The sequence below is a fragment of the Leptopilina heterotoma genome, unplaced genomic scaffold (genome assembly GCF_015476425.1).
Source record: "Leptopilina heterotoma isolate Lh14 unplaced genomic scaffold, ASM1547642v1 Lhet_164, whole genome shotgun sequence".
Taxonomy (NCBI): domain Eukaryota; kingdom Metazoa; phylum Arthropoda; class Insecta; order Hymenoptera; family Figitidae; genus Leptopilina; species Leptopilina heterotoma.
In genome coordinates this window covers 1,086,558-1,110,015 of record NW_025110880.1, presented here as the reverse complement: position 1 = coordinate 1,110,015, position 23,458 = coordinate 1,086,558, and the positions used below count along the sequence as shown (strand labels likewise).

The 23,458-nt window shown below is 24.5% G+C and overlaps 2 protein-coding genes across 4 annotated transcripts in view; both read left to right on the top strand.

Annotated features, from left to right (window-relative positions):
• LOC122499062 overlaps positions 1-10,142 on the top strand; it is a 59,929-nt gene extending 49,787 nt beyond the window's left edge. Inside the window, exons 3-4 of the mRNA XM_043607130.1 lie at positions 4,405-4,608; positions 8,455-10,142. Coding sequence (XP_043463065.1) covers positions 4,405-4,608; positions 8,455-9,198 — 948 coding nt within the window. The 3' untranslated portion in view covers positions 9,199-10,142. The remainder of the gene's footprint in view (positions 1-4,404; positions 4,609-8,454) is intronic.
• The window catches only part of LOC122499063, a 693,598-nt gene that overhangs the window by 183,285 nt on the left and 486,855 nt on the right, over positions 1-23,458 (top strand). The gene's annotated exons all lie outside the window — the stretch shown is intronic.

Genomic DNA, 23,458 nt, shown 5'->3' with positions numbered 1-23,458 from the left:
TTACATTTTATTTTCTCTTTTTTTTACATTCTTAAATTATATTTCTATATTGTAAATTTTTACTGTATATTTTTATTTATGTTCCGATCATACATTTTTATTTTCGATTTTTTTTTACAATTTTTAATTCTAGGGTTTATGGACAAAACGTTTTTTTTAACTGACCTTTCCAAAATTAGAATTATATTGTTTTTTTTTTTTAAAGAAAGATGACTATTTTTATTTTCTATATTATTTAAAAATTGATGATCCGTATTATTTTAAAGTTCATGTTTTATATTTTATTTTTTTGTTTTATATATGTTTATTATGTTTCGAAATTTATTTCCATCATTTGTCAGGGTTGTTATTCACAATTAAGTATCTAAATGACGGTCATTTGATGATTATGAATTAAGATAGAAATTCAGTGCTTAAATTTAATTGGCAAGAAAATTACGAAAGCTGCGGGACAATTTGTAAGCACGATGAATTTTTTTTTTCTGTAATTAACTATATGTTTAAAAATAGTGAAGTTTTTTTTTTTTTATCAAGCAAGTTTCTTATCAACATTTTTATTACTTTGTGTATGAATTGATCAAAAATTGCCATTTCACAGATTTATAGACGCGACTCGTTTAGGAATTACTCGAAAACGACCTTTTTAACGCAAAACAATATAATCTTAAATTTTGGAAAGATCGCACAGTTAGAAAAACATCAATTTTAATTATTTTATAAAATTTATTTAATCCAATTGAATATAAATTTGTTCATCAATTATGTAGAAATCGATTTTCAATTTTAAAATATACTAATAATGAAAAATTAAAATTTCGAACTAGTTTTATCATTAAGGTAAATTTATGAGTTCGAGTAATTTTTGCAGAGAAAGTTAAACGCTCGACGAGAGTGGAATGTTAATCAGAAACGACTAAAATGTCGCGCGAGAAGATGGTCGTTTTAAGTGTTACTAAAATGTCGCTTGTTAGTTTAGCAGTTAATTAGGATTGCAAGGTTTTCTCATTAGCAGAGTGAATGTGGCGAGAGTGGGTTGACGAAGGGTTGTTTTCGATGTAGAGAGAGAGAGAGAGGGGGGGGGGGGGTCGTTTGCGTGAGAGTTAGCTGTTTATAAGTGTGCTTTGCAACATTGGAGCTTTTAGTCTGGGCTACCAACCTTAGAGTGATGAAGACGAAGAAGAGGAAGAAAAAGATGAACAAGAAGAAGGAAGAAAAAGGAGGAAAAAACGAAAAAGCAGAGAAAAGAAAGAGGAGAGAAAGAAAAAAGGAGAAAAAGAGAAAGGATAAAAAATAGAAGAAGGAAGAAAAAGAGAAGAAGAAGAAGTCATAAGGGCAAGTGACGTGACTTGGCCAGGGTGTTTTAGAGGGTTGCAAAAGAGGGCTATTGATCTCGTGCTCGCGTGAGACCAGCGCCATTTACCGGCCGCGGTTACCCTTTGTAACTAATGTCTTCATTCTCTCAGACCTCTTTTTCTTGAATTGTCGACTTTATAATGCCACACTCTTATCAAAAGCGCAGTGTGACACGATTTCCCTTTGTGCACGAGTGTCACTTTAACACCCCTGCACCTTGTCGATTCATATCTCGATAACTTCTCGTTATTTTAATATTAATTACTTATTTATAATTCTGATGCGTTCATTTTATATGCGGTCTAATAGTGCTGTTTCAATTAACTCAACTATCGATCGTTTGTAAATTAAGTTTTTCCCTTTTTTTTCATTTCACATACATTCTCAATTTAATGATAATTATCACAATTTCAATTATACAATTTTTTTTCGTTATATTTACAAATTTCAATTATAAAAATTTTTTTCATTATATTTAACAATTTTTTTAAATTATATAATTTTTTTTTATCACATGAGAAGGTATTATTTTCATTATATTTAACATAATTTCTTTCTTTAGTCTGCAATTTCTGCTTTAATTAACAATGTTATAATTACAGGAATCACAGTTAGTTCCCTTTTTTACCTGATTGCCATTTTTTTCTTTTTATTTCCTTTTTATTTCCTTTTTATTTTCTTGAATTAATGAAAACACCTAAAATCATGAATTTTTTTTTCTCTTTTAAAAAGGAAATCTTAAGAAAATTGTAATTTTTTTTTTTGTAAGTTATGTTTTAAAAAAAAATTTTTAATTTTTTGCAAAGGTTAGAAAAATGATAATTTTTTGAAACTAAAATAATTTATGCAAATAAATTCTATGATCAACAGAATTACAAATTTTTTTACATTATTTTACTAATTAAAAATAGACTGATCAAAATTTTTTTCTAGCTTTTATTAAATAAAATCCAAATTGTGGGTCAATTTTGTCATTTTATTTCTGAATTGCATTTTCACTTTTGTTTTAAAAGATTTTTAATTTCACTTTCATTTTGACAGATTTCTGCTTTCACATTCATTTTCACTTTTATAAATTTTTATTTGTACTTTCATTTTTATTTTCATTTTCACTTTAATGGATTTTTATTTATTTTTATTATAATAACACATTATTATTTTCCTATTCATTGTTACTTTTATTTTGCACTTTGTTAAATATTTTTACACTTTCACTTTGAAAGATTTTTATTTTTCACTTTTTATCAAAGTGAAAGTGAAAATAAATATTTAACAAAGTGCAAAATAAAAGTAAAAATAAAAATCTATTAAAGTAACAGTAAAATCAAAGTAAAAATGAAAGTGAAAGTCGAAATAAAATTCAAATTACATAATCGGTCCCCTGTTTGGAGCAAATTTTACTAAATCCGCAGTAAAGTTCATGGAATTTTCAAATAAAAGGAAAGTTCTAAGAAAAATTTTGATTCAAAATTTAGAAAAATTGCAGACCACGGAAAGTGGTAAAAAAATTGCAGATCATGGAAAAAATTTTTTAAAAAATTGCAAACCACGGAAAAATAAAATAAATATCAACAATTAACAGAAAAAATTGTACAAAGAATTTGATTTAAAAAAGATGCAATTAAGAAAAAGAGTAAAAAAAGACTAAAAAATCTTTTTAATAAAATTATACAGTCAAACCTGTCGGAATGCATCTGTATTTCTATTTTAAAAATTTTTCCGAATTCCAAAATATCCAACAAGAATTATTTTCACTTAGTTTCAGAATATTGTAAAATTATTACACAACTAAATTATAAAACTATTTTTTAAGGTTTGTTTACTGTAATAAAATTTTAAAAATCGAGTTCCATTCGACAGGTTTCACTGTACGTTAACATTTATTTTTTTACTGTGATCCTTATATAATTATATTTTTTTCATTTTTAATTGCAATTTATAATTTCATTATTATATTTACCGTTTTTAATTGCGACAATTTTTTTAATTACAATTCTGATATTCTATTTGAAAATTGACAATTTAATAATTCTATTTCAAATTTTTAATTAAAATTAACAATCTCAGTGAATTATGTGAATTGTTTTAATTAAAAGATAGTGTGATAATAAGATATTGTTAGAATTTATGGTAGTTGTATTTCGAATTTATGGTAGTTGAGTTTAGTTTAGTTTCTTTTTATATTCAACGATAGTTTCGAACAATTATTTTCAATATTTATAGCACCAGTTTTAATTAATGACGCACTTTAAAAATAAATTGAATATTTCGTTGTCCCAATTTAGTAAAGCGAATTTATATATGGTAATTGTGGTGTATATATAGTTATGTTTGTATGTTTCAAAATAATTATGTTTTAAGTGATTTGTTTTATTCTGATTGAATAATTGTTTTATTTATATCGAAAAATTTTCCGTTTTCTCCGCATTTATAAAGGAAAGTATAGCAGCTGGTGGAATTTTTTTTCTTTTATTTAAATTTATATATGTAAACATTTGATGATGATTTGCAATGATTAGAACATTTTAACTTTAAGAGACATAAACATGGAAATTGATTCGCGATAAAATGTTTCATTAGAACGTGTTTTCGAAGGAAAACTTGTTTCAATTGCTCTTTGCAATTAGTAGTTGTTAAAATAAATATATTCGCTCGCATTCTGCTGCTCTCAACAGTTTTTATCAATTACGCAAGAAATTAAAAAAGTTTATCAATTTTTACAATTGTTGTTAATAAAATATTTTGATATCGCGGAAAAATTGGAATGGAATATAAAATTGAAAAACTGTTTTTAATTAATTTAATAAATATTTTTATACGTTTTTAAAAATAGAATTTATTAATTTTGGAAAAAAAATTATTTAAACATTAATAAATGATTTAAATAAACAATCAGATAATGTTAAATTTAAAGTAAAAAAAAAAAATTATAAAGTAAATTTTTTCTGTTTTTAATTAATTGATGAGAATTATTACTTTTGAAAATATTTGCATTGTTTTTGTTTTGCCTTGTTTTGGAGTTTAATTTATCGTGTATTATTTTGATTACAGGTGTGGTTTCAAAACCGCAGAGCGAAGTGGAGGAAAAAGGAGCATACAAAAAAAGGACCCGGAAGACCTGCGCACAATGCGCATCCACAAAGTTGTAGTGGCGAACCAATTCCCCCGGAAGAATTAAGGAGAAAAGAACGCGAAAGGCGACAGAAAAAAATCCTAAAAGCCCTCGAAAGACAACAACGAAAATTAGCCGCTAAGGTAAATTGAATTTATCATTTCTTTTATTAGTAAAATAATATTAATTGATAAAAGTAAATTTTAAAGAAACACTGGACACTGTGAATTGCTTTTTTATTTATAATTTGTTTATTATTATTTGATTAACTTAATTTTAATTATGTAATAATTTGTTTATTATTATTTATTCAATTTATTTATCATTATTTAATAATTTGTTCATTCTTATTTAATTAATTAAGTAATTAATTAATTAATTAATTAATTAATTCCAATTATTAAAAAATTTGTTCATTATTATTTATTTAAATTATCAGTATTCAATAATTTGTTTATTATTATTTATTTAACTTATTTAGCATTATTTAATAATTTGTTTATAATTTATTTAAGTATTTATTTATTTAAGTTATTCGCTTATATTTATTTAATCCATTTGTTTCAAAAGAATCAAATTATTTTTCGAAAAAAAAAAATTTTACAATTTATTCTTTCAACGATAAAACAAAAATATTTTCATTTATGTTCAATTTTGAAAATGAAAAACGATATTACTGTGTTTATTTTTATTTTTGAAAATCTGTCAGTTGATTTTTTAAACGTAACTTTCATGCGTGTGTTTATCACCGTCAAGTTGAAATTTGCAACACTCTCGCGTGTATTACAATTGCTCCTGGTATAATTGCAATATATTTTCGCGTAATCATAAATTTCGTGAACCACGTGACTCTCGCCACACAATTGGATTTTGCCAGCCCGCAAACATAAAGTATGCAAAATATATGTATATACGTGTATGTTGGGTATATATTCACAGTGAGAGAAAATACTTCCACAGGATAGTATAATGAAACGTTATTCTTAATTCCTTTAATCATGTAAAATGTTTTTTTTTTCATTCGCGCTTGGCAAATATGCAGTAGCACACACGAGACAAGGATTTAGACACGTCTGTCACATACGCGTTTAAACGATAAATTATTATGTATCGAGAACTAACATTTATCTCCCAGGCAAACTATTGCATTTACAGATAAATAATAATTAATTTAACTATGTAAATTATTAATTATCTCTGTCTGATTTCCTTCTTAAATTACATATTATTACGAATTAGAAAGTGACACATTTCAAGTAATACAAAATAAATTGAATTTTAATTTTCATTGCGTTCTGTTTTTTTTTTAACTTTCTTATTCAATTAGCAGGCTTCGCATAGTGTGATTTTTTTGGCTTTTTTTTTACTATTTTCAAAAAAGGCGACTTTCTACCACTTATTTTCAAAAAATGCAACTTCCAAATATTGCAAAAAAAATATCACTTTTATATTAAAAATTTCCAATTTATTTCGATTTTTATAGTGTGAAAAATAATTATTTATAGTCAAATTTTTCCAAACATATTTTTGAATAAATTTTATAAGATTATTAAATTTTTGAAATATATAATTAAAAAATTATTAAATAATTGAAATTTTGTAAAATTTTGGTGAAAATAATTGACTATTTATTTAAATATTTCGTTAAAAGTTAATAAAATTAAGTTTCAGAAAATTTTAATTACAAATTTTGAAAATAATTAAATTTTCAAAAGTTTTAACGATAAGTTTTCAAATAAAAATTTTTAATTAAAAATTAATGAACATTAGCTACAAGAAATGATATTAAAATATTTTTTAAAATGAAATTCTTAGAACTTTTTCTTTATAATTTTCTGAAACTAAATTATTATCAATATTTTTAATTCTAGATTTCCGAAAATTTAAATATCTACAAAAAAATAGTTACATTAAAATTTTTAAAGAAATCCAATTTTTTAGAATTATTATTAAAATTTTTGAGTAAAATTACATTACAATATTTTTTAAAAAATAAGATAATTTCTTTGTCATAATTTTTGAAAATCAAATTTCGAAATGTTTCAACTTCAAATTTTTTTAACAATGTTTGAATTTCTAAAATTCTAATAAAAAATTTATCAAATAATTAATTACTTTTTTCAATTGTGTTATATGTTCTTTACAAATTTTAAATTATTTTCAAATAATTTTAGCAAATTTTAATTTTTTGGAAATTCTATTATTTTTCAGAAATTATTTGAAAATATTTTTAGAAAACTAATTTTTAAAATTTGTTTAATATAATGTTTTGAAAATCAATTATTTATTAATATTAGCCCGTGTAATTTCAATAAATAAATAAATATTTTCAGTTACGCATTTTCAAAAATTTATCAGTTCAAAAAAAATTATGAAGAGTTACAAAAAAACAATAGAATATTGTAAGAGTTATTAGTAGAAATTTTTAAAAACAATTGAATTTCGAGAAAATTAAAATTTATATTTTCGAAAATTTGAATTTTTAATAATTTTATTGAAAATTCAGAAAAGTGTTTTTTATTAAATTTTCCAATAGTTGAAATTTTGAAAAAACTAATTAAAATCAATTGAATTTTAGATACATTTTGAATTTTTTGTAATAATTGAGTTCTTGGAAATTTTCACAAAAATATTAAAAATAATTGATTAAAGATTTCTTTTTAAAATGTCTGGAAAATAATTAAATTTTGAAGAAGCTATATGACTCGAATTTTTAGAACTAATTAAATTTCAGAATCGGTTTCAAATGATGTTTTCGAAAATTTCAATAGATGTAGTAGTTTAATAATATTTAAATATTTATTTTAAAAAAATATACTTTATAAATAACTTTAGTCTGAAATTCTAAAGAATAATTCAATTTTACAAGAATTACAGTTGTAATTTTAAGAAATTATCTAATTAAATTTAAGAAGTTTTGAAATTACAATTTTTAAAAATTTTCAATTCTTGGGGAAAAATAAACAACAAAAAATATAATATATTTAAATATAATTATTTAAAATAAACTAATATTAACTAAATTTATAAGTTCTAAGAAAATAGGTTTATGAAAAATTTTAGTTAAAATTTCTTGCATATAATTTAATTCCCAAAATTAATAAATTGACTTTACTTATTAAACAATTAAAGAATTGAAATTTTCCGAAATTTGAATTTTAAGTAATTAAAATAAACGATTGGAATATTTTATAAAATTGTTTTTGAAATAAAATTTATTTTTAAAACGATTTTTAAAATTTTTTTTAAATTGATTGTGTTTTTATAATAAATAAATAAATATAAAAAAGTATTTAAAAATAATTGAATTTTACAAGAATTAGAGAAAAAAAATTAGGAACTAGAGAGAAAAAAAATTTTTTGTCAATCAGGGAAAAGTGAGAGGAATAAAAAATCAAATTTTTTCAAGAATCCAGAATAAAATCGACTAAAACGGTTTTTTGTGCGCGTTAAAGTCGATCAGAGGCCTGAATTACAGTTACCAAGAGTATTTTCCTTCTTGAAAGAAAATTATTTCTTGAAATAAAAATCGCGTGACTTGAATAAAAATTAAAGTGTTAATTATATTTTTTTGAAAATTTATTAAGACCTAAAGGAAAATGTGATATAAGGTATCAAGTAAGTTTTTGATAAAAAGGTTTCTTGGATATAGAAAATAAATCAAAATTGTTTTTTTTAATGAGTTTAATTATACAATTAAGTGAAAAAAATGGAATAATTTAAAGGAGAAAAGAATCAGTTAAACATTTCAACTTGACGGGAGGATGCGTGTTGCAGATCTTGATTGTAATTTCAATGACTGTTCAATTAGTGAGTTAATTAGCCATCAGAGAGTAAAGAAAAGATGTGCGCCGCACACATACACACACACACACGTACTGATTTCTATCATCTCTTGAACTATCAATTTATTTTCCCCTCTCATAAAAATGAGTACGAATCGATTTAATAAATCTAACGTTTTTTCGTTTGATTTTGTATTTTTACAGGGAATCTCCGTTGACCTCTCGACATTGCGAGCCGAATGGGAACAACGAAGCGCCGCAGCATCAAGTGGCAATTCCTTAGGTTCATTCGGTCATTTGAGTAACAATAATGAGGGCAGCAGTATTTCCGGTTCGGGCAACGATGCAAACGAAGAAATTGATGTCGTTGGCGGTCTCGATTCATGCAGTGACAGTGACAGCGAACGTGTTGATTCAACCGCCGACGGTTCAATTGACGGCGAATGTTATCCCCGTTTAATTGATCAAAAATCACCAAACTCATCGAATAATCATTTGCAAAATGCAAATTCGGGTTTTCATATTAATTTAGATATGAATCATCAACAGGGAATAAATCATTGGGGTTTGAGTCTGTTGGAACGAAGACGTGAACTTGTTAGTTTGAGTAATTCGGCATTGAGAACATCATCGAATAATAATAATAATAATCATCATCATCATCATCATCATCATCATAGACTGATTTCACAGCAAAATGATCGTGTTTTGCATGACGACGAGGTGCAGAGCAGCAGTATTGATTTGTCTGTGAAAGGTAGGGAGGAAAGAAAGAGACTGAATCCATTCTCGATAGACAGCCTCCTTGGCAATAATCGGTCCAGTACGCCGATTATCGTCAAACAAGACAGGTCATCGACACCCACTCTCTCCAATGGCAGAGAATCAACGACTCCCACTTCCATCACATCCCCCATTTCCTTACCGACTTCACCCTCAACCACGTAGTCTTCTCCAAGGGTTTAAGGAAAACTAGCGTTACCAATTTTTCTTTTGCTTTAGTGTATATCACGTTTTTTCTTTTGGATTTTTAATAAAATTCGATTTTTGGATAGATTTTTTTGGCCAAGTGTTGAATAAACGTTAAACAATTTGATTTCCTTTTTTGGAGAACAGAATTTTGATTTATTTTGCCAAGTATTGAATGATAAACATTAAAAATTAAAATCGGATTTGTCTTTTCAAAAAACGAAATTTGAATTTATTCAGCAAAGTGTTTAATGATCAACAATAAAATTTTTTAGTTGAAAGATAAAATATTATCAATCTATCCAAATCAAAAAAACATCTGTTTTGCGTTTCGACGACACAGTCGTCCTCTTCAAAAACTAAAATTTATTATAAAAAAATTAAAAATTTGTTTATACATAAAAAAATACAATTAACATTTACCGATAATATCTCATCTCTCAACTAAACAATTTTAACCGAGTGATAAATTCAACATCATAAATAAAATTTTTGTTTTCGGAAAACGGAATTCGAATTTATTTAGCGAAATATTTAATGATCAGCAATAAAATTTTTGTTTTCGGAAAACGGAATTCGAATTTATTCAGTGAAGTATTTAATGATCAACTATAATTTTAAACTAGTGGATTTATTTTTTCGAAAAATAAAATTTGAATTTATTTAGTGAAATATTGAATGATCAACAATAAAAATTGGAGAATAAAATTTATATTTTCGGAAAGCGGAATTCGAATTTATTCAGCAAAGTGTTTAATGATCAACTGTAAATTTTGAATCATCGGATTTATTTTTTCGGAAAATGGAATTTGAATTTATTTATCGAAGAAAAATATTTAGCGAATTTAATCGACAATAAAAATTAAAAAATCAAATTTCTTTTTCCAAATAACAGAATTTCGAGTTAATTTACGAATTTGATTTTTTTTAGTGAAGTGATAAATAATTAATTACAAAATCTGAACAATTACCTAGATTTATTTTTTTCAGAAAACGGAATTAAAATTTTTTTCAGCGAAATATTGAATGATTAAAAATTAAAAATTAAATTATTCAGTTTTGAATTAATCGGAAAGTGAAAAAGAATTTGAAATTGGAAAATGTTAAATTTTTTCAAATTAAAGAATTAAGGAGCAAATTTAATCTAAATATTTAGCAATCATTGTTAAATTTCATTCGTTAAATTTTGATTAAAAAACAATTCAATAAAGAATGATAATTATTCTAAATGATTAAAATTCAAATATTCAGCTTTAAATTAATTGGGAAATTTGTGAAAAAATTGAATGTTGAGAATTGTAACATTAGGAAAAAAATTAGAAACTTCACAGAAAACACTTAATATTTAGTTATCATTGTAAAATTTTGAATGAATATTTTTAATTAAATAATTAATTCAAAAAATAGTTTAATTAGTAAATATTAAAAATATATTAAATTTTAAACTTGATGAGCAGCACTAAATATTTGGTGATTACTGTTAAATTTTGTTTATGATCAAAACTAAATAATTAATTATCAATACTGTTCAGTCAAAAAATTTTTATTCAATTTTAACTTCACATGAAAATCACAAAAAGAAATAAAAATCGTTAATGTAAATAAAAAATGGAAATTTAAAAAATATCAACATTTTTTTGATTAAAAACTTGATAATCAATACAAAATATTGAGTGATCGTTAAATTTTGATTAAACAATAATTAATACACTGAATGATGAAAATTCAATTATTTTATTAAAATAATGGAAAATAATTGAAAAGTCCAAAAATAAATAATAAATTCTAATAATTAAATTAATTGAAAATCAGAAATCGAGAAAGAAAATGGAAAATTGAATTTTTTAGAAATGTTAATATTTTCAAATTTAAGGACTTATAAAGACGAACATTAATTATTTAGTGATTATCGTAAAAATTTGTCCGTAGAGAAAATATTTTAACCTGTTAATTAATGAAAATTCAATTATTCATTTTAAGTTCATCGGAAAACCAAAATCGTAAGAATAATTAAAAATTTCTATTTTTAAAAATTATGCAGAAGTCAATAATCATTTCTAAATGTTTAAATTTTTATTACTAAACAATAAATGATCAAAATTTAATCATTCAATAATAAATTAATCAAAATTCGTGAATGTTGATTAAAAATACAAATTTTTAAACTAATTCATCGAAAATAAAGAAAAATAATCAAAACTAATAATGAATTCAAAAAATAAATTTCTAATTTAATTAAAATAAATTTAAAATTTAAATATAAAAAATGATAATTAAGGACTAAATTTTATTGTCCTTTCATTTAGGAAAGATTTTCTTTATAACTATTTCAAAATCGATTTCTTTTTATAATAAATACGTTAATAACCAAAGTAATAAAATATCGTTTCACAAAATATTGTATTGCTTTAAAAAGAATACAACACCTTGTCTTTCAAAACCAATAAATTGATTTAATTAGGTCCTTAATTATTATTTAAAGTTTTAATTAGAGACGCATTTAAGTTTCTGATTGAAAATGAAATTTCCCAGGAGAATAAATCCTTTGACATAATTAGAAATTTAATTTAGCTAAAACTCGTTTACTCGGGAAATAAATTTTCTGAAATTAATTTAATCGATCGAGATGAAGAGTTGATTAAGATTTTTTTCTCATAATTTCCATTAAACCAGTTAAAAGTTAATTTTCGATGAAAAAATATAATTTTCATTTCTCTCTTTTTGATAGATATTTATTTTTTATTTTTCTATATTCATTTTGTAAATAATTTAGTTATATAAATTGAATATAATAATATTTTTATTATTTATGTGAAACTTATTGAAAATATTAATGTTTATTGATAATAATTGATATTTATTGATAATTTACAGTTTTAATTAGAATTATTATAAATAATTTCAATTGAAAATATAATATTGCTTGGATTTTTAATTCATGAAAATCAATACTATTTATATGTAATATTTAAACTTTGAATGAATTTAATTAAGTTTGTTCTAATTAAGTAAAATCCTAATTAAGTTTTTCCTCGAAAATTTGTATGAAAATGTAAACAGTATTTTTTGTTAATCGGAAATTTGCTTTGAATTTAGAATTTCAAGTTAAAAATTAATTTCGAAATGATTTTATTTTAGTTTCAGTAATTGTACTTTTTTCAGTAAATAAACATTAAAGAGAATGTACAATAATTAATCGACTGAAATATTATTTAAAAAAAAGGAAATTATTTGAAAAAAGAAAATGAAAATTGGAAAAGAAAAATAAAATACGAAAAAATTTCAAAGGATAAATAATAAAGTGGAAATAATTGAAATTTTAAATCGAAAACACTCTAACACTGTAAAAAGGACTAAAAAGAAAGAAGGGAAATTGTAAAAATAGTTTTAATTAAATTTCAAGTAATAATTAAAAATAATAAAAAATTTCCTACAAAAGATAAACGATTTACTAAAGCAAAAATATTTTAGGTAACGCTAAACTTATATCCTCTCCACATATCTTTTTTCTAGCTACAAAACCATTTACATTCCCAATCGAGAGGCAAATGTGCAATAAACGAAAAAGAAAAAACATCGTGCAACGTCGCGGTCAGTCCCTCTTAATAAAAAGAAAAGAAAAAATTGTTTTTTTTCCCATATATCTATTGTCGCGTCGTTAATTTATTATTATTATCATGATCATTATAATTAAGAGGGACTTGCCATGTACGGAATTTGAATTTATCGAAAAAAATGTGTATTTATTGTAAATAGTTCGACGCAGTAATTTAATTGACGTAGTGTTTTACGGAAAAAAAGTCTAATGTTCGACGATTTGCGAATATTATAATTTAAAAGAAAAAAATGAATTAAAAAAAAAATTGAAACCAGCAATATAGGGTTATTGTGCCCCAAAAAAAGTGTGTAAATATGAGTGTGTAGGTAGGCAAAAACAAAAAATGACTTGTAAGAGAAAATAATTATGACTTAACAAGCGCAAAAGAAGAGATAGAACGCCATAAAAATTGAGATTCAAAACAGTACCTACCGTATATCCATTATAAATATATTAATTTATTCTCAATACACTGATTTATTCATTTTTCCTTATCAATTCCATATTATAAAATAACAATTCCATTGAAAAATTTATAGCCTCCCTAAAAATGGTAATTAAAATCATCTATTTAATATGAAATAATTATCGCTGATAATTTTTAATTGACATATAATATATTCTTTTTTCGAATATTTTTTTTTATCATCAAATTAAGTGCGTCATAAAACAGAAAAAAATTGTTTAATTTAATATCGGCATTTTATGAACAGCAAAATATGCTTATTAATGTTTTTCTTTTTTTTTAATATAATTGCAGTTTGAAATATAATTAACATCAATGCCTTTCTATAAATAAAAATAAGTGACAATGCTTCAATTAACTGTGGAATTAAATTTCAACTCAGTTGGAAAATAAAGATAAAAACTGATACTTAATTATTGTGATTGACTTTTTTCTCTTAATTTCTTGTAGTTTCGAAATTTATAATTTATTTATTTCTTATATTTATTTTTCTTGTATTTTCATTCTTTTTGTTTTATTTGAAAATTTATCAAAAATAAATGTTTATTTAAAAAGAAAAAATACTTGATATTTTGAGAACAAATGAAATAATTATTTTCATTTTAGTAAATTTGCTGAAATTATTTTCGTTATGAAATATACCTATTTTTAATGTTGTAAAAAGTTATTAAATTTCTTTTATGATGAAATGGTGAAATAATATTGGCAGTTATAAAAAAAAAACGTTTTTCTTTCCTGCGTATCGATTGGAACTTTCAATTGAGAACCTATTATTTCTGGATTTAATATGAAGAAAAAAAAACTATCACGCAAACAGCGATTAAAATTATTTATTCACTTACACCTCGTGAAACACCTCACGCAATAAATTATTTATTTTTCACTGTTGAATTTATAATCCCTCACTTTTGCCTCTTATTACTATTATTTTCTTTTCTGTTTTTTCTGTTAAATCTTATGTTTACAAGTTTCTCTCAAATTTCATATATTGACATTTTTTTTTAATGCCAAATAACAGAGAATTATAATAAAAAAGTAGTAAAAATAATAGAGAATTTTAATGAAAATAATCACAAAAAATCGAAATGATAATCAAATCTAAAAAATTGTAAAGACAGTAAAAAAATCAAAAAATATATTTATTTTATTAGATGATAATAGTAAAAAATAGTCAAATATTAAATCGAAAAAAATAATAATAATAATGATAAAATAATGTTAATATATAATAATAATATAATTCAAATAAATAAATGAATAATAAAAAAATCATTTTTATTTAATAATTTTTTTATTGCTCAGTAAAACTTTTGGAAATTTCTTAGTTTCTTAAGTTGTTTTGAATTGAATAAATAAAGAAATATAATTTTTGTCTCCATTAAAATAAGTGGAGGATAATAAATTCACATTAAATAATAATTTATGTAATATAAATTATGATTAATTGTACAATGGAGAAGAATATCTGACAATTTTGTTAACAGGTAATAATTGACTTAACATATGGCGAAGGTAAATGTAGCCTGTGTTAAAAATATAATAAATATTTTTGCAAAAGTGTTGGTATACATATATAAACACACTGCTTGGTTAGAAGCACAAAAAACAAACTCTATTTCACGGATGAACTAAAGCCATGGAAAGTGAAGTGCAAATTCTAAATAATTCATGACAGAAAAACATGAAGAGCATCATTCAAAATTTAAAAGAAAGGAAAGGAAAAAAGAATATATCTTCTCTATTATTTTCATCCAAAGGCTTATATTTTTTTTCTCTAGAATATATGTGAATTTTTTTCTTTATTTCCTTCTTATTTCTTTATTCAGCACCTCTGCAATTCAATCTTTATATAATTCATTTCCTTCTTTTATTCCATTTTGATAATAAAATGCCTAGTATAAATAAATTCTTGATAGTTTCAATCTGTTTTGAATAATAAATTTCAGAAAATTTTCTTTTCACTTGATTTTCTGAAAGAAGAAAAAGTTTATATTTTTCTTTTGTTTTTATTTGATCTTTCGTTTTTTAAGGATATAAATATACTTTGGGCGAGATTTATTAGAGTTCTCTTTTTTAGAATTTAATTTTAGATGAATTATGAGTTTGATAATTAAAAGTTTCAATTTAATTTAATTTGATGAATTGAAAATTGGTGAAATTAATTTTAGTTAGAAATACAGCGAATTATTAATTTTTAATAATTAACATATATATTAATATTTCATTATTTATGTATGTTTCTTTTTTTTCGAATTTTTTCAAGGACATTCGTTTATTTATATATAGATTTTATTAAACCTGATGGATAATAATTACAAAATAACTAAAACTATTAATAATTTATATGATAATTATTTTTAGAAATATTTTTTCTTAACTTTTTCCTTTACTTTTAAATTTTGTAACGTTTTCATATTTAATTTGTTTAAGTTGTATTAACTATACATATTTTTTATTTTTCAATTATTTATTGCTCATTATTATTAACATTCTTATTATAATAATTGAACTACTTAAACAAATTTTATTATTTATGAAAATAATTGAATTCCTCTGAAATTTTTATTATTTACGAAAATAATTAAATGTTTGCATACAATTTTATTAAAATTTTTTTTTGAAATAATTGAATTCTTTTTGGGAAAATTTATTAAAATAGTAGATATTGAAAATCTTTCAAATTAGAAAAATTTTTGAAAATAATTGAAATTAGGACAATAATTTTTTTGACATTTATGAAAATAATTGAACTTTGGAGAAGAATTTTGTTATTCATAAAGATAATTGGGATTTTTACGAATTTTTTTTTTTTGAAATTTTAAACATTTTATAAGAAGAATTTTATTTATTTTGAAAATAATTGAATTTCTGCAATTATTTGTAATTTCTCCAAAATTGAATTTTTTTAGTGTTTTCAACAAAAATTTAAATAAGAAAATTTTTAAATTCTATTATTTTTAAAATTGCTAATTTTATTTAAAAAAGACAAGAAGAAGTTGCTAATAAGAAATTGTTGCTAGTTTCATTACTATTATTCAACTACCAAGTATTAATATTAATTACTATTTGTTATTATTTATATACTAAATATTACTATCAAATTACTTATTATTAATTTTTAGTTACTAATTTTAACTATTAAAATAACTTGTAAGAAATAGCATAATTATTTTTAATAATGTTTATTTTATTAACACTACAAAAAAAATTTTATTTCCTTTAAATAAGCGCGATTACTTTACTGTAATCAAATAAATATTTACTTCAATTAAATAATTCCAATTTAAATCGAATTAATTGTAACTGAATAAATAATTTCAGTTTTTGAAGCAAATATCATCATTTTATTGATTACATTAAAAATTATTTGATATATAAGTAAATATTTCTGTACTAAGAGTCAAGAAATTGAAATTCATTTATATATTAAATTTTTTAAATACATTAATTTATATTAGAAAACAGCTCCAACTCTAGATTTTTTTAGCAAGAAGCAATTTTTAATTAAAAATTATTTCAAGAAAATTGTGAACAACTTTTTTTCAGTTTGTATCATTAGAAATTTCAGTCCAGTAATGATAATAATTGTTGTTTACAACATTTATTTTTTTCTATCTTTTTTATTATTTATTTTTTATCTTTTTTTTATCATTTTTATTTTATTTTCTTTATTTCAAATTAATTATAAATAATATATAGGGGAATTTAGTCAGGGTTGGACCACCTTTTGAACTTTGTTTATAACTTTAAAAAAAATAAATTTAGTCAATTGAGTTATAATGTTGGAAAGCTCTACAAATAAGAAATACTTTTGCTACACATCGTAAATTGATTGGTCTAAAATTATAAAAGTTATAAACATTTTAAAATAAAATTTAGTTATAATATAAGGTTGGGCCATGTCTGGATAATGATTAAAATATTCTATAAAATTACTAGGATAAAAATAATTTCAATGATCATAAAATAAAGTCGGTCAGAAAATATTTTGACCCTTTTTGAATTTTTATTTTTCTTAAAAATTCATAGATTTTAAAATCCATTCGTAATTTTGTAGAAAATATGTTTTTGTATCCACAAACTAATTGCCGAGTGAAAAAATTTAAATTATTTTCTGACTGATTGAATTCATTGAATTGAACATTGAATTCCACTCAAAAAATTACTATAAAAATAATTTTATGCAAGATTTAAATAATTTTCTTGATAATAGTTAAAACTGTAGTTACTTGATATAGTGAAAAGAATAATTAAATTTATTAAAAATTAAAAACAAAATTTCCGATTCTGTAAAAGACTTTTAAAAATTCCCAAAAGATTTGTTTTTATTTTTTTTTAATTTTTAATAAACAATGCTTTATTGATAAGAACAAAAATATGATTATAATGGAGCGGAATAAAGAAGTATATAAGCGCATTAATGCGCGTTTCTCCCGGTTGTAGATTTTAGTAATCGGCCTCGAGATGAGAGGATATGTTGGAACAGTGAAAACAATTTACGGGATTTTTTTATGTGTTTTTTGTATGAGGATTTCTTTTTTATTAATACACGCGTACATATGTCCAGTTTTATCGCGATGCACGAAACTCACAAAAAGGGGGGGCGCGGTTTTTGTTAGACTCTCGCGCGCGAGAGAGAGAGAGAGAGAGAGAGAATCTTTATGCGAGCAGCAAGGTGTAACTCCAATCGAGTCCAATCCAATAGATCAGGCGGCAGATGCTCCTTCGCTGGTTATTATCCAGAGGTCGTAGGTCGATCGCTCACATAAACCATTTAGTCTCGATCGACTATCGATACCGATATTTCCCAGACGTATCGGTTATCTTCTCTGCTCAATCTCACTCCGACAAAGCCACGCCACATTCTCTCTCGCGCCCGCAAAGCCCCACCCACACGGTTCAGATTAAATATCTGGATCTGCACGTTTTGCACACCTCAAAAACTTTTTAGAGATTCATATATATATATATTTCATAATAAGGGGGCTTTTTGTTAAGGATGCCAAACACGAGATTCGCACGCGGAATCTTCCCTCGTAAATTTCGAAAATGATTTTCTATGCATCTTGGGATTTCAATCTCCTCTGCAACTGGGAGAAAGAAAGAAGGAGATATTTACAGAACCACCCAAGTGTGCAAAGTTTCTGATTCAAGAGAAAATGGTGGCAATTTTTTTTTTTTTTTGGACTTTTTGTGTAGAAAATTTTAGTTTTCCTTTAGGAAGAATATTTAAACTTGAAAATAACGCATATAGCTAGGATTGAACTAATCTTGATGGAAATATTCGTTCAAAATTTTGTAACTTTATTTGCAATTTTAACTTCTATTCTATTCTATACTTTTCAAAAAGAAATTTAAATTTTTTACACAAAATTATAAATAACTCTCAAGGTTACCTGAACTAATATTGATTAAAAAAAAAATTGGCCCAACTTGAAGCCAAATCTTTCGGGATTATTCTGGGGTACGATTTTGTAATTTGACCTAGACTTTCATAGTGACGAAAGTCAAAGTCAAAGGCAAATAATTCATATCAAAGACAAATTACAAAATTGCATCTCCAGTAAAAAATTCGAAATAGTTTGACTAGAATGACTCTATACATAAAAAGAAATAAACAAACCATAAAAATCCAATAGAATTTCTACATTCCTATAGTAAATTTTAAGTAAAAATTTACTAACCGAATCTCAATTAGACATATGTTTAATAAAATTAAAATTAATTTTAATTTCCAGTTAACAGAATTTATATTTACTCGTATTTCCATTTTTCAGAATGTCCAATTAATTTATTTTTCATTTAACAGATTTTTTATTTTAAAGAATTATTATTTAAACGAATTTTTATTTACCACAATTCTTATTTACACTGTAAATAAAAGGTTCTAAATTAGAGCTGATTTTCGGTATTAAAAATTAAAATAGAACCAAATGACGATTTAGTACCCAAAATTGGTACTAAATTAAATGTACAGTTATTTTTACAGTGTAAGAATTCTTAAAACGTTGAATAATCATTTAAAAGAAATTACAAATGGCCGACATATTTTCAGCGCTAATTTTAAAATTAGCCAATCAAACATTTTTTATACATTCCGATTGGTCAATTTTAAAATTCGCGCTGAAATATTTCGGCGGCCTTTATAATTTCTTTTAAATGAGAATTCACATTTTAAAGAATTTTTACAAATAACCATTCGTTAAAATAAAAATTTTGGTGAAATGTAAATTTTGCCATTTAAAAATTCGGTTTATTTAATATTTTGTTAAATAAGAATTGTGGTAAATGAAAATTCGTTTAAATAATAATTCTTTCAAATGAAAAGTCTGTTAAATGAAAAATATATTAATTGAACATTCTGAAAAATAAAAATTTGAGTCTAATTGGCACAAATAGTTGTCTCAATCTTAAGCCGAATTTAGGACCGCAAAGTTTGTTCTATATTTAAACCTATACAACGGAAAGAAGATTTTTTTTAACCTTTAACAGAAAACTGGGGTAGTTTGGTACCCGAAATTTAAAACATATGTAAAAGGTTTTATTTTACTGAAAAAGAGGTTTAGTATATAGGGGAACATGGTTAGAGCAATTCGGCAATGGTACATTTTGTCAAGGTTGGCCCACCATTAAATATGAACTTGACAGATACTTTTTAAATAAATATAAAAATAAACATTGGTACACACACATGCACACACATTTTGCCAAAGATATTAGAAAATTAATATTAAATCCTACAAATTTTGTTTATTATTTCAAGTTAGTTTAAAGTGTTACGCGTTACTTTTTTGTAAAAGTAACGTATTACTTTCCATGTTTTTTGTATTCGTAACCCTTTACATGTTGTAAGCAAAAAAGGATAAATTTTTCGTAACGCTAAAAATGTTATTTTATTTTTTAACGGTAATGCCCTTTGAAATTCAAACATGGGCCAACCTTGACTGCATATTTTTTTTTTGAAATCTTTATCACTTTTTCATTTTAAAACTGATCAATGTACTTTGTTCAGCAAAAGTATTCCTATTACACAAGACTTTCCAACAATATACTTCAATTGACAAAATTAATATTTAAAAAAAAGTTATAAACAAAAGTCAAAAGGTAGGCCGACCTTGACTATGTTCCCCTACTGAATTTTTTTCGTTTTTCAGTAAGAAAGACGATGGTATTATTTTTCTTCTTAATAAATTTCTTAACCTCTTGGCTGTCAACGAGATTTCCACTGTTTTGGCCAAAAGTGTGTTGAAAAAATTTTTAATGGATTTTTATTAAACTTGGTACCCTAAGGTTTCTGGGGTCGCTGATTACGAATCTGACATCAGTTTTTCGAAATTCAAAATGGTGGATCCAAGATGGCGGAAATTTTTTCAAAATTCGTCGAATTTGCTTGAAACTTGTTACTCGGGGGTTTTAAGGGTCGCTGATTACGAATCTAACATTACTTTTCCAAAATTCAAAATGGCGGATCCAATATGGCGGACAGCGAAATAGAAAAATGATCAGATTGGCTTGAAACTGAATACTTGGGGATTTTCAGGGTCGCTGATAACGAATCTCAAATCAGTTTTTCAAAATTCAAAATATCTGGTTCAATATGGCGGAAAATTTTTTTAAATTTATTGAATTTTTTTTAAACTGGTTAATCTGACATCAGTATGGTAATTTTTGGTGAAATCAAATTTCGATAAATACCCTGAAAAAATAATGACAGATTCGTAATCAGCGACCTTAAAAACCCCCGAGTATTCAGTTTCAAGCCAATCTGATCAATTTTTTATTTCGTTATCCGCCATATTGGATCCGCCATTTTGAATTTTGGAAAACTAATGTTAGATTCGTAATCATCGACCCTAAAAACCCCCGCGACTATTAACTATCAGATAAATAAAATTAATAATGATCAGAGTCCCAAGCCGTCCGATATATTGACGAGATAAAATGTCCTAAAGTTTAGACTATAATTTTGGGTCAAAATTCGTCTAATATTTTAGTTTGAGGATTGGATTTGATAATCGAATTGATTTGATATTAATCAAACTAGAAGAATAAGAAAGTTTTTTAGTATATCGAAATAAAGTTTTTTCCGGTATACAAAAATAAAAAAAGTAAGGATTATTAATTTTGTTTCTCTTAAGAAGTCGTTGCCATGTCGCAAAACTGATATAAACTATAGTAAAAGTCTCAGGAGACAAAGTAATTGTCTCCCCCCTCTCTCTTTTTCTATGGACAAAAAAAATATATATACAATATAGGAAAAAGATTATTTTCTCATTTATCTCATTTTTGGAGAAGAAGCGTCCATAACTACGCGCAAGTGACTGTTGCAAGAAACATTTTTTAATATATATAATACGTAGGTAGAGAGAGAGAGAGAGAGGAGTTACATATAAACAGATACACGTTTGGTATACCTACTCGTGAACATCCATTTATGTACATACATAATGGGAAAAGACCGTGGCGATGCGAGCCAAGAGACGGGATTTTATGGGTCCCTCAGATATTGAAAACCTCTCTCTTCCTCACTCTTTTTCTCTCTTGCACTCTTTCTCCCGTGTACGGGCGGAGATTCAAGATAAAAAATTAATAGCCGCTTTTGGCAGGGGCCCCGGTCTGGCTTAACTGGCGGGAACAAATTTTATTACCAAATTTTATTCCGCTTACGCCAAAAGATATGATATAGATAGCTCTATGGACGCTATATGTTTGCTGTATAAGCATGGGCTGACTTTACCCTGATTTATACCACTTAGAATTTTCCTTCAGCACATGGAGAATTCAAAGTTTATTTTTCGCAGAATGTGTGGAAAATTTATTTTCTCAAATTGTTGGGAAATTTATTTTCCTCAGAAAAGAAGAGGAAAATTCTTGTTGTTCTTTGTTGGGAATGAAAGGATATTTTTTTTTGTAAGGAACCAAATTTTTTGCAGGTGGAAATTTATTGAAATGGCCTATACTTCGCAACACTATATTGATACGTATTTTGTTTAAATTTTATATTCTTCGAAAAACTATGTAATCGAATTTTCATTAAACTAAACTGTCATTTAATCAAACTGTTTAACCAAATTGTCGCCTAAGCCGATTTTCAGTTTATAGAACTGTCATTTAACCGTATTGTCATTTGACAAAACTCATTTAACTGAACTATTACTTAACCGAATTGCCATTTAACCGAGTTGTCATTCAACAAAGTTGTCATTTAACCGAACATTTATTTAATTTAACTGACATTTGACCGAACTTTTTTGACCCAACTGTCAATTGATTGACAATTTAACCGAATTGCCATTTGCCCGAAATATTATTCAACTGGACTGTTAATTAAACCAAAATATAACTTGACACAATTTTTACTTGACAGAACTGTAATTTAATGGAATTATCATTGTACCGAATTGTCACTTGATAGAATTTTGACTTTCCGGAACAATATTAATTTACCGAAATAAATTAAACGGTTCCGGAAATTTGGTGAAACTGACATTTAACCGAATTGTCATTTGACATAATTTTCATTTGACAGAGCTGTCATTTGACGAAAGTATCTTTTGATCGAACTTTATTTTTACTGAAATGTCAAATGATAGTTCAGTCAAATGACAGTTTGGTTGAATGACAATTATAGGTGTAAGGGACAATTATTTACTTCAGTTAAAAAGCAGTTTCGTTAAATGACAATTTCTTTAAATGACAGTTTGGTCAAATAGCTATTCGATTAAATTTCAATTCAGAACATTTCACTTAAATGACTATTAGGTCAAATGACAGGTACTTTAAATAAAAGTTCAGCTAATTGACAATGTGGTTATAAAGGAAAAATTACAGTTTGATAAAATTACTATTCGGTCAGATATCAGTTGAATTTAATGTCAATTCTGTTAAATTACAGTTCGGACAAATGATAGTTCTATCAAAAAACATTTCGGTTAAATGACATTTTTTGATAATTAACCATTCACTTCAATGACAATTAAATCCAATATTAGTTCACTTTAAAAACAGTTCTGTTAACTTGCAGTTCGGTCAAATGACAGTTTAATAAAATAGAAATTCGGTTAAATGCCAATTTAGTTAAATAACAGTTCGGTTAAAAAGACAATTTGGTTATTCGACAGTCATTCGGTTAAATGACAGTTAGGTTTGACTAAATGACAATTTGGTTTTATGAT